This window comes from Carcharodon carcharias, chromosome 13 (assembly GCF_017639515.1).
Source record: "Carcharodon carcharias isolate sCarCar2 chromosome 13, sCarCar2.pri, whole genome shotgun sequence".
Classification (NCBI taxonomy): Eukaryota; Metazoa; Chordata; class Chondrichthyes; order Lamniformes; family Lamnidae; genus Carcharodon; species Carcharodon carcharias.
The window spans coordinates 15,019,560-15,035,065 of record NC_054479.1 but is presented as its reverse complement, the minus strand read 5'-3'; the positions used below and the strand labels follow the sequence as shown (position 1 = coordinate 15,035,065).

The following is a 15,506-nucleotide window of genomic DNA, read 5'->3' as shown; positions in this document are numbered from 1 at the left end:
TCAGTAAGGCTTGGCAAACATATCAGCAAAATACGATTCAGTTAGAACCAAGATTTTTCACTGGAAAAAGTAAAAATGTACACCAACATTGAATTAAGTCCCAAATAAAAGATTAAAAAAACTTGATTGTTAAATTAATTTTAATATAATCAAAACATAAATTTTAAGGGTTTATTTATATTTTCCACTGTTTTTATCAAATTAATATTTAATTCTAAAATTTAAATCATGAAAAGATAAATTTAGGCAGTATTCCCTTGTACAAGGAGCCAAGCTGAACAAAGAATGTAGATTGCGTGTACAAGTCAGTGCACTTGTTTTGAGGTGCTCCTGTTTGAGTCATTAAAGTTAATTGCCACAACATGGGATTGCCCTGCATCAAGTGCACTGACATCTGCATACAATTCTCCAAACTGCATTCCCCCCATGAACCTCGTCTCAAGCTGTAACTTAAAATGTACAAAGTACTAAAAGAAAAAGAGAAAATGATAGTGGAAAAGATAGCAAAGTATAGAAGTAATTTGGTTTACGTGCCATGGTATATTTGAGCTTCATATGTAAGAGCCCCATGGTCTATCTTAGATGATCGCTTGGGATGCCTGAAAAATAGCCTGACCCAACATGAGGTTGAATGTCTTTCAGATATTTCCCATGTTCTTATGTATCCTAGGAAGCTGATCCATGTGAAACAGACAGATTTCTACTTCTGAAGACTCCTATGGTTATGAAGTAATTATAGTTAGGTATCTAATTAAGACAGGCTTATTTGTAAAGCTATTAGTTTCTGAGCAGCAATTTGTTTAACTCTGAAATAAAAAAAGTAAAATTGTTAACTTTATTGAAGGTATTACACATGAGGCTCTTGGATAAATAATTTCCCCGACAGTGATAGCATTGTCCCTCGACTCCAACTGTTGCGTCTCCAGTTCATACGATTTCATTTTTAAATCTGTACTGGCTGTAATAAATCATCTGAAACAGATATTTTACAGACACAGCAGAACATATTGATAGAAAAATGCATTCCCAACCATTTCAATTAGGGGAAGGTAAATTTCATTTTCCGACCTTTCTTTCTGAAGGCACTCTTGGTGGGAAACAGTCCGATAGGTGGCAGGAGCTATCTGATACCTTTTATAAGTCTTCAAGGGCGAGGCCGTTCGAGTATGGGAAGCATCAATTAAGTCCGAACTTATTCCTACCTCTGCAAGAGCCAAACAAGTGCATTCTCCCGCAAGAGCCAATAGTTATAGTCGGGAGCAGAATCCTCAGCCCAGGGGCGTTGAGTCAGTTACAGTGCCCCAAATATTGCTACAGTTGAGAGCAGCAAACTCTGCCAAAGTGGTGGAGTGTGTTCAATATCTTATCAATTACCTTGTTAAGGTTTGTTAATGTCAATTACATTGTTAAGGGAAACAGGTTGGTGGAGAAGCTGCAAGATGAAACTTTTCCTTTCAGGGAAAATAAAAACTCAGTATATACTTAAAATGAATGTAAGCACTTACGCCACTGAAGGGCTTTTTTTTCTTTTTGACTATTTGACTGTAGAAAAGAAGAAGTCATGGCAAAGAAAAATAATAGTGTCAGCTCTAGGAGTGAGAAAGTGATGATGCAGGGCTAATGCTTAAAACACACATTTCCTTTTATGTCCATGCAGGTGAATTCTTAAGATTCCTCTGGTTATGAGGCTACACCATCTCATTAAGACAGGCTTTGCTTGCACTGAGATTAGTTGCTTAGTAGCAAATTGTTCAATTCACTGAAATAAAAAAATGAAATTGTTAAGATGATTGAAGATAGTATACAGATGAAGCTCTTGGATATTATTCTGCGAGACCAATAACATTGTACCTTGACTCAATTGTTGCAACCCATCTCACACAATTGCAACCTTCTCAACTTTGATAAAAATATTTTTCTAAGAGTTTGAGGGAAAGTAGAATATCAGTGTTACACTACCAATTTATTGATTTTACATTGTGGTGTTTTTGTACACTATTCATGGGGATAGGCAGGAAAGAGAAAAATAAACACACCTCTCTCTCTTCCAACGCCGTGAAATCTGACCATTAAATTGATGTTGCTAAATCAATAAATTGTTAATGAAATTGCCAATGTTGGTAACACTGCGAAGTTTACAAAACAGTAATTTTGGAAGGTGTTGATGAGGTTTAATTCACTTTTTTCCTTACCAGTTTATACTCTAGAATCTTGCCTGCATGGTCATTTTTCAAGTGTTTGCCTAGGCAGTGACTGTCAGCAGGTTATTCAAACATAGGGGGCAGCACAGCAGAGAGACTTCAGACCACACACTTGCCTTTCCAGCTAATGCATAATGATTAGGGAAACTTGGACAATCCTTTAGACAGAGTCTCAAAGTCAATAGCAATGCCTCTTACTGTAATCCAGCTGAGATCGGCCAACTCATCAGGGCTAGTGATAAAGTCTGGAATCTTCCTGGTTTGTGTAACTCAGCTAATTACTGGATAAACTCAGTGACCAGGAAGCTCATAGCTCCGCATTAAGGATGGGGTCAAATTCCTTTTTAAGAGGCAAACAGTTTACAACATAGGGTTAACTTTATTGAAGTTTATTCAGTAGGTTTTTTGATTACCTAGAGCGTACGGCTAGACAGTGGAACATCCACCGTAGTGGTTCATTTTCATTATGATAAATAATGGATGTTTCTCTGTCCAGCTATTTGCTATCATGTTTATGCATTGTGACTGCAAAAGAATGAAAACAGCACTTACTGGTACTGAAATTATATTGATTAAAGATTTTTGAGAGGTTATTGTGAAGGCATCATGTGGAGTAATACTATCAAATCAGATCATAATAGGAGTTAATTTTCATCTTCAAGGCAAAATTACTGGGAAACTGATTATGACGATCGTTAATATGCCTTATTGGCTATCAGCTCTTGGTGTCTTATGCAACAGTGAATAAAATAGAATTTCATTCTGTAAATAGAGTCTTTTACCTGAAATCAATCTCACCATCCTTTTCTTTGTCCAGTAAATCTATCAGCTTTTGCTGTTCAACCTCATTTAAAGGGACTCTAGCATTCTGAAACAGATAGGAGTTATCACATTATAACCAAGCAAACATTATCTTTGCTTACACATTATCCTTTGGCTCTAAAACAATCAGATTTGATTCCACTTTGCAGTGGACATAGACAAAAGAGCTGAATTCCAGAGGTCAGGCAAAAGTCACAGCCCTTGATATCAAGGCAGCATTTGACTGAGTGTGGCATCAAGGAGCTGTGGCAAAATTGATGTCAATGTGAATCAGGGGGAAGACTCTCCAATGGCTGGAGTCATACCTAGCAAAAAAGAAAGATAGTTGAGATTGTTGAAAACCAATCATTTAAGCCCCAGGACATCACTGCAGGCATTCATCAGGGCTGTGTCCGAGGATCAGCCATCTTCAGCTGCTTCATTAATGTCCTTCGGCCCATCATAAAGATCAGAAGTAGGGATGGTCGCTGATGATCGTACAGTGTTTAGTTCCATTTTCAACTTGTCAGATAATGAAGCAGCCTCATGCAACAAGACTTAGACCACATTCAGGCTTCGGTTGATAAGTGGCAAGTAACTTTCATGCCAGAAAAGTGCCAGGCAATGACCATCTTCAACAAGAGAAAGTATTTCCCTTGAAATTACCATCTTCCACGATCTACATCCTGGCCGGGTTGGGGTGTGGCGGTGGTGGGGTGGTCACCATCAACCAGGAATTTAACTGGACCAGGCACATAAATTCTGTGGTTACAAGAGCAGACCAGAAGCTGGGTATTCTGTGGCAAGTGACTCACTTCCTGACTTCCCAAAACCTGTTCCCGATCTACAAGGCACAAGTCGGGAGTGTGATGGAATACTCTCCATTTGCCTGAATCAGTGCAACTCCAACAACACTCAAGAGGTTCGTCAACCTGCCTGATTGGCACTCCATTCACCATGTTAAACATTCATTGCCTCCTCAGTGGCTGCAGTAGGTATCATCTACAAGATGCACTGCAGCAATTCACCAAGGCCTCTTCAACCTAAAATCCATGACCTCTACCACCTAGAAATACAAGGGTAGCAGGTACACAGGGACACTGCTACAAGGTCCTCTCCAAGCCACATCCTGAGTTGGAAATATATCACTGTTCCTTCAATGTAACTGGGTCAAAATCCTGGAAATCCCCACCACTGTACAGGACTGTGGAGCACCTTCACTACATGAATCTATAGCATTTCCAGATAGTGGCTTGTCACCACCTTCATAAGGGTCCTTGTCAGTGAGATCCACATCCGATGAAGGAATAGAATAAAAATACAGTATGTATAAAATGCACCCTCTAGTGCTTCAAATTATGCACAACACTTGGGTTTGGAAATGCACCCATTCTTTTAATGCAAAGGACACAAGATTTCCACAAGTTGTGTAGTTTCCATAGCCATTATTTTTATGATGAAAAACATTATTTTCTATTTTAAATCATTAGCAGAAGGTTGGACTTCGGAATCAAAAGCATAATTTCTCTATTTGTGGATGACACTAAATTGGGGGTCGGGGGGAATAACCAATACTGAGGAGGACTGCAACAAATTACAGGAAGATATGAATAAATTTGCAGAATGGGAAATAATTTGCAAATGAATTTCAACATCGATAAATGTGATGTAGTAGGTTTTGGTAGGAAGAATAGGGAGGTCATTTATTACTTGGAATATACAAGCCTAGGTGGGATAAGAGAACAAAAGGGATCTCAGAGTATAAATAAAAGCTGCATGACAGGCTAGAAAGCTGTAAAAAAGCAAAGTAAGCAATGGCTTTATTTCTAGAGGGGCAGAGCAATTATGCTAAACTTGAATGTGAACCTTGGTTATACCACACTTAAGAGTACTGCATGCAGTTCTGGACTCCAAATTATAAAAAGGACATAAGAGACACTGGAGAGGATACAGAGGAGATTTACAAAGAAATGCATGGATAGACATGTCAGGAAAGGATTTTCAGGCTGGGTATCTTTTCTCTTGAGAATATAAGGCTGAGGGATGAACCAACAGAGGTGTTTAAAATTATGAAAGGTTTTGATAGAGAGAATGTTTACTCTTGTGGGTAAGAGCATAATTACAGGCCATCAGTATAAGATAGTCACCAGGAAGTGAAACAGGGAATTTGAAAGAAACTACTTTACTGAAAAAGTGGCAAGAAAATGGGATTCGCTACCACAGGGAGTGGTTGAAGCGAATAGTATAGATGCATTTAAGGGGAAGCTAGACAAGCATATAAGGGAGAAAGGAATAGAGGGATATGATGATAGATTTAGATGAGAAAGGCTTGATTGCAGCATAAATACCGGCATGGACTGGTTGGGCTGAATGGCCTATTTCTTTCCTGTGTACCCAATGTAGTATGATTATAAAAGGCAATATTTAATTTATTAGTATATTGTCCTTGATCAGATCAAAGTATCAGCAGTGGCCATTTACATTTGTTGGCAATGTTGCTTTGCACCTGGAGATATAAAACAAGAGCATCTCACAAGGTGGTGCTCCCAGTCTCCAGGAACATGCACACTAGCTCACTTATACAGAGGTGCAGTTTGCAAAGACAGAGATTTGGTATAAATGAGATATCAGGTAGGGTGTACAGTGAAGCTTGTAAATCACAGACACTTTACTGATTGGCATCAGCTATCCTTATTTTAAAAGTGATCAAAATATGTATGGTAAATCTTCAGTAGGATGGAGCGTTCTTTATCCAGACCCCTGCAACCATTCAATAATGGGTACTGGTTAAAGAGCTCCCCCTTCCATAGAAGCCACTTCTTTCACAAAATCCACTGCCGCCTTGCACTGACCAGCATGTCCCATGTTTTAAGTTATAAACGAGATGGTGCATTAAAGGTTGCCTGCAGTTCTGAATTTGCAAGTGTCAGTGGTTTCAGAGTGCATTTTGCATATTTTCCATCATTAGCATCCATTCATCTTCATAAGATGATGGACATGCAGCAAATCTTATCCACTGGGGATGGGGGTAGCTTCATGTGGTGCACTTTTGCTAATGGCTGAAGAGACCAATCTGTAACAGGCAGCTTCTGCTACATATGAAGTGGTTATCATATGTGTTGCCACTGGTTACCCAGTCACTATAGCCACTGATTGTCATGATGGCACACACCAGCCCATAAGTGATGTCGCCATTTCCGTCTGTCATCAGCTAGTATCTGCCAGGTGTGATAATCAATATTTACAGCCTTCATGTCACGCTTGCAAGCTTCTTGAAATGGAGCTTTGGGCTTCCCTCTAGTCTTCTGGCTCTAGCTACTTTGCTGTACAGAAAATACTTGGGTCTACATCCATCTTCCATTCTGTGAATATGCCCATGCCAGCAAAATCGCCTCTGCCTGATGAATGCCAACATAGCTATTTAGTGCTGATGTGGGGTTTACTGAGGGGGGTTTGTGCTGGGATGTGGGTTTCATTGAGCGGGTTAAAGTTTTGAGGTGGGGATTATTGGGGGAGTTTAATTGCTGAGGTGAGGGTATTATTAAGGGGGTCTATTGTTGAAGTGAGGTCTTTATCGAGGGCATTAGTGATAAGATGGGTCTCATTGGCTGTCTTGGGGGGTTGGGGGGACTGGTCACTGTGGAAGGATTGTAGGCTGACTCATCTGCCTTAAGAGGCAGCTTTCTATTGGCTTTGTATTCCTTTTCCCTCATATCCAGACCCTGCTGGATGGCACCTTTAACTTTAACAACAACAACATTGAGAATGAAAGGCTAACAGAAAACCCGACATGAAATCTGGTGTGGAGTCCCATTAGGCAGTTGATGTTTCCTTCAAGTTAACACCTTCTGGCAACTCCTGCAACTGACTAGGCCTCAGATGTATTGTTTTTCCTCTAGATACTATCATGCACAGTACAGGCATGTCATATTATGAACTTTCAGTCAATACTTTTAAAAATTGGATACAAACAAGCTGTTAAGATTGCTGCTGCAAATCATGTGACTTTTGGCATTTGAATTACAGTCTCTGGTGAATATCTAATTAAATCTGGACATAAGTGACAGCCATTTGTGGAATTCACACATCCCGTTGTTTAAGGATGTGTTTCCAGACTTCCTGTCTCCATGTTTCATTTTGGACAAAAGGGAAGATTGAAATTCAATGGCCATTATGAAATTCCCATTTTATCTCGATTGCCACTCCCATCTAAACTAGGCTGGGGAGGGAAGGGCTCAGAAGTATTAATCCAACAATCATGTGATTGAAGCTGTTTTCAGGGACTGCACCCCTATTATCCCAGGACCCAGCAGGTCCATCTGTACCATCCATTATCAGCTAGTCTGAGAATCAGACTCTGAACTAGTTGCAAGTCATCAAATCGCCAGAATACTTAACCTGTTCCAGTTTCAAAGTTCACCTGAGAACCAACCTCCTAGATATTCAACCACAAGAAACCTCACAACCTGCTGAAACCCTTTGCCTTACAAGCCCCTCAATTCAACTTTAAATCATCAAATCCATTCGAGAAATTACAGGCCTGTCATGTGGGAGACCGGAAATCAAATCAGAGACTGAATTAACTGTAATTTGTAAAAGTGCACTATCTTTACTTGTATTCAGTCTTTGTGTGTGTCTGTGATTCTGGGTTGGTGTGTGAGAATAAATAACCTTCTTGATTTTTAAACTCACAAAAGCTTGCTGCTGAATTATTTAATTGGAATACACACTCCAAGGGTAAGAAAAGACAAACTTCTTTCCATACAAAACCTTGATTACAGGCAGTAAAAGAGCAAATACATTCTGTTCGTGACAATACCAACCTATGATATCAAGGTGGGGGGGCCAAGTAGGAGAGGTGGTGAGGGGTGGTTCAGATGCTAGGCAATCGTGTATCTCCTAAAACCATACCCAGGCTATGCTACTATATGCATTTTACCATGCAAGTTATTTGGGTGTTTTGATAAGTGTTATTTGAGAGTGTCTGCTTATAAAATTTTCAGTACATTTTGATTATAAAGAACTGACCTTCAGTCCCTCCTGGAAATCCTTTAAGTTGATATATTGGCTCTCAGTTTTATCAAAGTTGTCTAAGAAATGCTCCAACTGCAGGTGGTGCTGCTTCATGAATTCTTTCAGTTTAGTAAGAGGATCGGCCTGTGACAAATGAAAAGGAACTACATGAGTCAGCATCAGTGGAAATGTAGTATTATTCGGCGCTGTCTAACTATGTTTGGCCAGTAAAACTCCATCTCAGACTTCCTTTTCTGTGTTTTTTGGCATTTGTTTTCCCTTGCCAATGTTTTTCCTTCATTTCCTTGCTTGAAGGTACTGATTCTCTTCTGCAACGTGGGCCATTCGTCACTCACATGTCAGCTTGGATAATAAAGTTTTGGCAGAATAACCGCTGGGGCATTACAGCTAACCTGACCCTATTTTATTAGCCATTCACACCTCTCTACTTCTAATAGGAGTGGGGGTTGGGGTTGGGTGTGTTGGCAGTGGGGCAACAAAGTCATTGGACGGCAACCAAGAGCAGGAGCCCTGGTTGATTTTTTTCTCCCTAATCAAGGCTACACTCTCAATGACATTTGCTAACTCAACACAGGTTAGCAATCAAAGATATTCTGTTGAAGGGTCATGAGGACTCGAAACGTCAACTCTTTTCTTCGCCGATGCTGCCAGACCTGCTGAGTTTTTCCAGGTAATTCTGTTTTAGTTGTGTATGGGACATTCCATGTTTACATGTCTAAGCTGTGATGAGATAAGCTTAATAAGACTTGTGGGAGCACTATAATGGATTTTAAAAAAAGATAGCTGTTGGCATTACTGCAAATTCTTAAATATTTACATTAAACATCACCATCTTCAGAAAGTATTAATTTAGATTTTAGACAAAGTGGATTGTGGTTATAATCCCCTTGTTAGTGACAGATTTCTAGATCATTTAAAAACCTAAGAACATATTTTATGTGACTGAATAGAACAAGTGAAATGAAAAGCAGCGAAATAACTGGGATTATGGGAAGAAATCAGCTGTGGGATTCATTTTGGATTGTAGCAAGTGCTGCCATGGATACAATGGTATGAATGGACTTCTTCAGTAGTTCTAAGATGCTCTTGCACACAGATGAGCCACAGATGATGCTCACCAAATGGTACTGAGAAACTTCTCCACCTAAAAAGAGAATTAATCCAAGTAGCTCTCCTGCTCCTCCTAGGGGAGAAATTATAGAACAGCGTCGCCTGGGGTCAGGAAGCAGATCACCTGCTTGCCCTCATGTAGTCATGCCTGTAATGCTTGGGATAGCAATTACTTTGCCTCCGTATTTCCGTCCTACAACATTGTGGATATATGATTAAATCTTCCAATTACACATAAATGAATCTTCTGCTGATTTTGCTTATTTCAATGGCTAGTCCATTCTATAAATGAGAAAGAACTAATTTTTAAAAAAACTCAGAGTAGAAATACATTTACCATCTACTTAACACTCTTCTCTGTAGTGAATTTTATTACCAACACACAGGGAACTAAGAAAGTGATTTACCAGAACTAATGATCCATTCTGAGGGATTGGTGTTCAATAGCAGGAGGGGGAATGAAATTGCACCTTGATGACATATTGGTGAGGAATAATGTTGCATTCGGTGAAACTTAACATTATCATGTTACCAGGGTGAGGGCAGAAGACAGACCATACACCATGTAAGCTACTGCTCAGAGACAGTTATAAAGCAATATATGCAGAAATGGAAGATGATCAGGTAACATCAGTAGATGGGGAAGTATATTTTATAACATATAGGGTTATTACAGTTCTTCCTGGCGATACTTGAATTCACATGACCTGAAGAATTTATAATATATCATAAAACAATAGGTGTTACAGGTTAGGTGAAGTGCACAAACTACTGAAAATATTTTTTTTGGCCTGACAGAAAATTAATGGGAAAGTATATTTTTACCTTGGATCTTGGTCTTCTAAACTGATCTGCATTCTTCTCATGTTTCACTTGAAGATTTGGTATTTGTTGTTTCACATCATTGAACAAGTCCTCAAAGTCCTTATTAACTCTGATATCCTGTATAGAATTATAATGATTTAATATGGGGATACACAAAAACAGTTTAAGTGGAACACTGATCTCAGTGATGAAACAGCTCATGTCTTCATTAGCACTAAATTACATAAAAGTCTTATGTATACTGTACATTTATTGCCACCTTTTAAAGCCTGAAATCATTACATCAGGGTGATACACCTTAAGGTGTCATCATGGAACAAAGGTTAACAATTAGCTGATCTGTTTCAATCCACCCAGAATTTTTACCGCTGAAACCTGACTCAATTCTGTTTCTACTTTGATTGTTTGATTCTAAGTTTGGAATTGCTAACTTTGAACAAAGTTGGGCTGATTGACTTCTCAGTTTTCTATTCTTTCTTCATTTGTACCGACTGATCAAATCAAAAGCAGTTTGATTAGTTCTCATTTAATTAAATTGATATTCGGGTTGGTTGAACCAACCATTTTTGCCTTAAGTGTATGAGACATTTTTAAGATGTTACGACATTGATCACGAGGCCTTTGAAAAAGATGATGCATAAATAGAAACTTTTAACTTGTTAGAATCATCTCTTTCAAGATTGAAGTTTTCTTTTATAAAATGCAAGGATTTGGCGTGATCTTGTCATCTGGATGCTAACCTGGGATTTTTTTTAAAGGTAGGTCATAAGTTTACCTTGAAACTGTCAACAAGTAGGCCTCTTCCAAGAAATCACCTGACCTATATGGTACTTGAGAAGGAGTTGTTTGTTTGTGTTGAACTGCAAAACACTTTGATTAATGAACAGCTGGGAGACAAAATGCAATCACATGGGTGAGAGGAAAAAACTAAAGTTGTAAACCTGCTTGATTTGAAGGTAGTCTTGTTGGAGAACAAGCTAAGAAAGGAAGGCTACCTTGACTGGCTTCCCTCTCTCTACCTTGCCTAAAATTGTGTGGTTATCAACCTGTAGCCAGAGAACCCTTATCTGAGTATAGCTAGTCTGCATTTGGACCTGCAAAGCTGAGACCAGTGGTGAGAACTTCCAGACACAAGAGAACTCCTGCACACAAGAGAACTCCAGGTGGACAGTGTTGAAACCCTGTGGACTTTATCCTTTACTTTTTGTAACGCCCATCCTCTAAAGCCCATCTTTGCAGAGAGACTGTTTGTCCTGTTTGTCTGTGTGTGTGTCTACGTGTGTGATGGAAAATTCTTTCGGAAGAGATAGATAGTTATACTTCCCGATTACAATTGTGTGTTACCCAGTACTTGCATCTCGTTAAAAGAAGTTTTGTTTTAAAAATAAATTAATCATTCTGAGTTTTTGGAAGAAGCCTGGTCAGAGTTTCTGTTCTTCTAGCTACCAGAGGTACAGTACACAACTGGCCATTTCGGAGAGATAATTAAACATTTAAATTAATGGTATGCCCTGCGGGGTGGTGGGGCTTGATAATTTGCTCAGTCCTCCCATCCCAGTCGTAACAAGCTGTATGAGCTAAATTAAGTGATCAAGCTGCATAGCGGGGCTTAAATCTACATTCTTCTAATTCAGAGGAAATAGTTCTACCAGTGTACCAAGGCTGATACGCCCTCTCATGCCTCCTATTCAGATGGCACAAGGTTCAAGTCCTGATCCAGAGACTAGAACGCATAATCTAGGCTGATACCTCAGTGCTGCACGGTCAGAGATGCTGCCTTACAGCTAACATGTTAAACCCAGGCTCTATCCTTCCTCTCACGTAAAAGATCGCACAATACTATTCAAAGAAAAGCAGGGGGTTCTTCCTGGTGTCTTGGTCATCATTTGTTCCTCTACTAAAATCATTAAAATAGATTGTACGCTCATTTATCTTACTGCTGTTTGTGGGACCTTGGTGTGTGTATATGTTGGCTGTCACGTAGCCCCATATTATAACAGTGAATACATCTTATGTACTTCAATTGATATACATCACTTTGGGATGTCATGAGGATATGAAAGATAACAAGAGCATAAATATTAAACAATCACAAAAATTTAAAGGGGAGGTTGTTAACTGGATCTACGCCAGTTGCTGAAGTTAAAACTAAGACACAGCAGCTTTCTTTGCTGGAGAGAGTTTATTGACTTAGTTCACAGTAAACACTACTCCACACAATCAGTGTCCCAGCTATCCCCATTTATAGATGTACAAATACCCATCACCTGCTTAACAATTAATTTCCGTTAAACCTTAACAATGTAATTAATAGGACATTGACAGAGGTTAGAAAAAAAACCACAGAGAGCGATCACAACATGAATCATGCATCACAAACCGTTTAAGCAGAATTCATAAATTCTTTTAGGTGAGATTTAGTTAGGTTATTGAAAAGAAGGAACAAAAAAGCAGTAAGAAGAGTGGAAGAGTACAGGAATGCTCCTCCCTGCTCCACAGCAATCCAGATTGCCACTGCTGACTGCGAAAAAAACTTTTTCACATAACAAGTGGTTTGGGTCTGGAATGCACTGCCTAGAAGTGTGGTGGAGGCAGGTTCAACTGAGGCATTCAAGAATGCATTAGATGATTGTTTGAATAGAAACAATGTGCAGGAATACGGGGAAAAGGCAGGGCAAAGGCACTAGGTCATAATGCTCATTTGCAGAACCGATGCAGACATGATGGGCCGAATGGCCTCCTTCTGTGCTGTTAAGATTCTGTGATTTCCACTAATCCCTGCGTTCCCCCCCACAACAACTGCTATTGTTTCCCCTCCCCCATGTGACTTACCAGAGGCTACTGTTGGTGAGGTGAGGTAAGCAGGCTAAAATCCAATCCTTCTGAAGGGAAAGCTGCCTGTGTGTGTATAACAGGTGCTGGAAGCTGGCCTGGCATATTTACATAAAACCCAAAACCAAATTTCAGGAGGCATCAGGCCTCTCGGATTAGGTTTTTTAATGTTTCTGTGTATTCTTCAATATTGCTTTTCACATAAGGAATCCACAAAGTAGCTGATAGAATACTGCTAAAGTATACCAGTTAGCTACCATTTTTTTCCTTCAGAGACTGTAAGCCAGGACATAGTGTAAAATATTGCTGAAGAACAAGACTTTGCAGTCCCCACTAGCCCTGGTAAATCTGGTGACTCCTCATCCACTGTATCATTCACCCTTTCTATTACACACAGCATTTCAGAGACATTCAACCAAAAGGATAGAGGTAGTGTATATAAGGAATTGACACCTGGTGAGATAGAGCATAAGGAAGTCAGATGATATTGCTGTGGAAGTGGGCCCTGATGTACTTGACTGGAGAAGGCAGACATGCTCTCCAATGACTGAGGAGTAAAATGATGATGATCCCAGAGCTCCTGTCATGAAGAGAAGTATGCTAACAAAGCATCAGGCACAACTGGCATTTTCTCAAGATGCTGCTTGAGTGTTTCCAGCATATTTTGTTTTTAATATGGTCTAAGACAGTGTTTATGCTTCACTTGAGGCTCTTCCCTCTTTACGTCATCAAACACCTTTAGCATATCCTTCTACATCATTGCCCCCTATGTACTTATCTAGTTTCATCTTACTTCTGCCTTGCTGTATGAGGCTTGGCAAATTGCAGCTCTCAAACAGTGGTGCAAATTATCAAGGGTTGATGGAAAGGTGGAAGTCCCAGAATTTATATGGGTGAGGCTATTCAACCATAACTCTGTAATTTGCATGTCAGTTCCATGATTAGAAAAGCTGCTTCTTTTGCCTCCCCGTCACTAACCTAAGTTTCTGCATGAGTGAGATATAAAATATTCTTATCTTGAGAGGATTATGTGATATACAAATGAGTGCGACAAATCAGATAGCTCTTTCAAAGAGCCGTCATAAGCACGATGGGCACAAATGCTGCATAATTCCATAACTTTACAATATAGCTTTGGTATATTTTCCACAGTTGTACTACAGTGATGTGCAAACCATGGTTGACTTTAAAACTGGTGTGGCACTACAGTAAAAATCAAAAATTCTGTGAGAAACATTGTGGGAAATTTGAATAAAAAGATGAAATTGTAGATGCTGGAAATCTGAAATGTAAACAGATAATGCCAGATTCGGCCAGTAAGCAGTTGTGGAAGAATACAGAAGATAACAATTCATGTACGGAATTGAGGAAGAAGTTTGGGAAATGAGCTAGTTTCGGTTTTAGACAAGAAAGAGAGAGGGAGAGAGACAGAAACACTTGCATTTATACAGAGCCTTTCATGACCACCGGCCATCTCAAAGTGCTTTACAACCAATGAAGTAATTTTGAAATGTAGTTGAAATGGTATTATTTAAGGAGCAGAATAATACTTACAGAGAAATCCAATGATTCTATGGCACTTTTGGGATTTTCTTTTAAGGCTTTCAATATCCCGTAGCATCCAGCACTCTGCATGGGATTCCGGGCCATCTGTGAACACAAGATCACAAAATTGTAATTACTCGAAGTAACATTTAAAATGATTGAATCACCTTCTTCTCAATTTGCATCCCTTCTCCCTTGAAGGGGCCGACTCTTGCTGGGGTGCATTTCCATTGGCGCTGGCAGCCTTGAGTACCTTGTTCAAGTGTCAATTCTTCATGTGCAAGTTATAACAGATGATAAGCTATTTTTTCCTGAGCGGGGAGGCATCGAATACAAGGTTCATCATGTTTTCACCCAACACGCTCATGTACCTTCAGGCAAAAGTGCTGAGTGGATGTTCTTGCTCAGCCAATTCCTGAGGTCCCCATTGTGTCAGATTCAAATCTTCAGCCAATTCAATTCACACCATGTGATATCAAGAAATGACTGGGCGCACTGGGCATAGCTAAACTATAGGTCTTGACAATATACCAACTATAGTGTTAAGGACCTGAGCTTCAGAACAGCCGCATATCTAGCTGAGCTGTTCTTTTCTTCCATCAAAAGGTCAGAATGGGGATATTCGCTGATGATTACACAATGTTCAGCATCATTTGTGACTCCTCAGATACTGAAGCAGTCCATGTTGAAATGCAGCAAGACCTGGACAATATCCAGGCTTGGGCTGACAACTGGCCATCAACATTCACATCACACAGTGCCAGGCAAGGACCATCTCTATTGCCCCTTGACATTCAATGGCATTACCATCACTGAATCCCTCACTATCAACATCCTGGGGGTTGTCATTGACCAAAAAGTGAATTGGATTAGTCATATAAATACTGTGGCCATAAGAGCAGGTCAGAGGCTAGGAATCCTGAGGTGAGTAACTCACTTCCTGACTTCCCAAAGCCTGTCCGCCATCTACAAGGCACAAGTCAGGAGTATGATGGAATACTATACACTTGCCTGGATGAGTGCAACTCCACCAACACTCAGGAAGCTTGACACCATCTAGGACAAACTAGCCCACTTGATTGGCACCCCATCCACAAACATTCACTCCCTCCGCCACTGACGCACAGTAGCAGCAGTGTGTACCATCTACAAGATGCA

General features: G+C 39.8%; 1 protein-coding gene across 4 annotated transcripts in view; it reads right to left on the bottom strand.

Moving 5' to 3' along the window:
- Positions 1-821: 821 nt before the first annotated feature.
- Positions 822-15,506, bottom strand: part of lrrc74b (leucine rich repeat containing 74B) — a 45,051-nt gene continuing 30,366 nt past the window's right edge. For all 4 annotated transcript variants that reach the window (XM_041202900.1, XM_041202899.1, XM_041202902.1 and 1 more), the window contains exons 10-14: positions 14,358-14,453; positions 9,972-10,088; positions 8,031-8,159; positions 2,984-3,069; positions 822-1,759 (exon numbers count right to left, since the gene is read on the bottom strand). In XM_041202900.1, the coding sequence (XP_041058834.1) occupies positions 1,729-1,759; positions 2,984-3,069; positions 8,031-8,159; positions 9,972-10,088; positions 14,358-14,453 (459 nt within the window). In that variant the 3' untranslated portion in view covers positions 822-1,728. The remainder of the gene's footprint in view (positions 1,760-2,983; positions 3,070-8,030; positions 8,160-9,971; positions 10,089-14,357; positions 14,454-15,506) is intronic.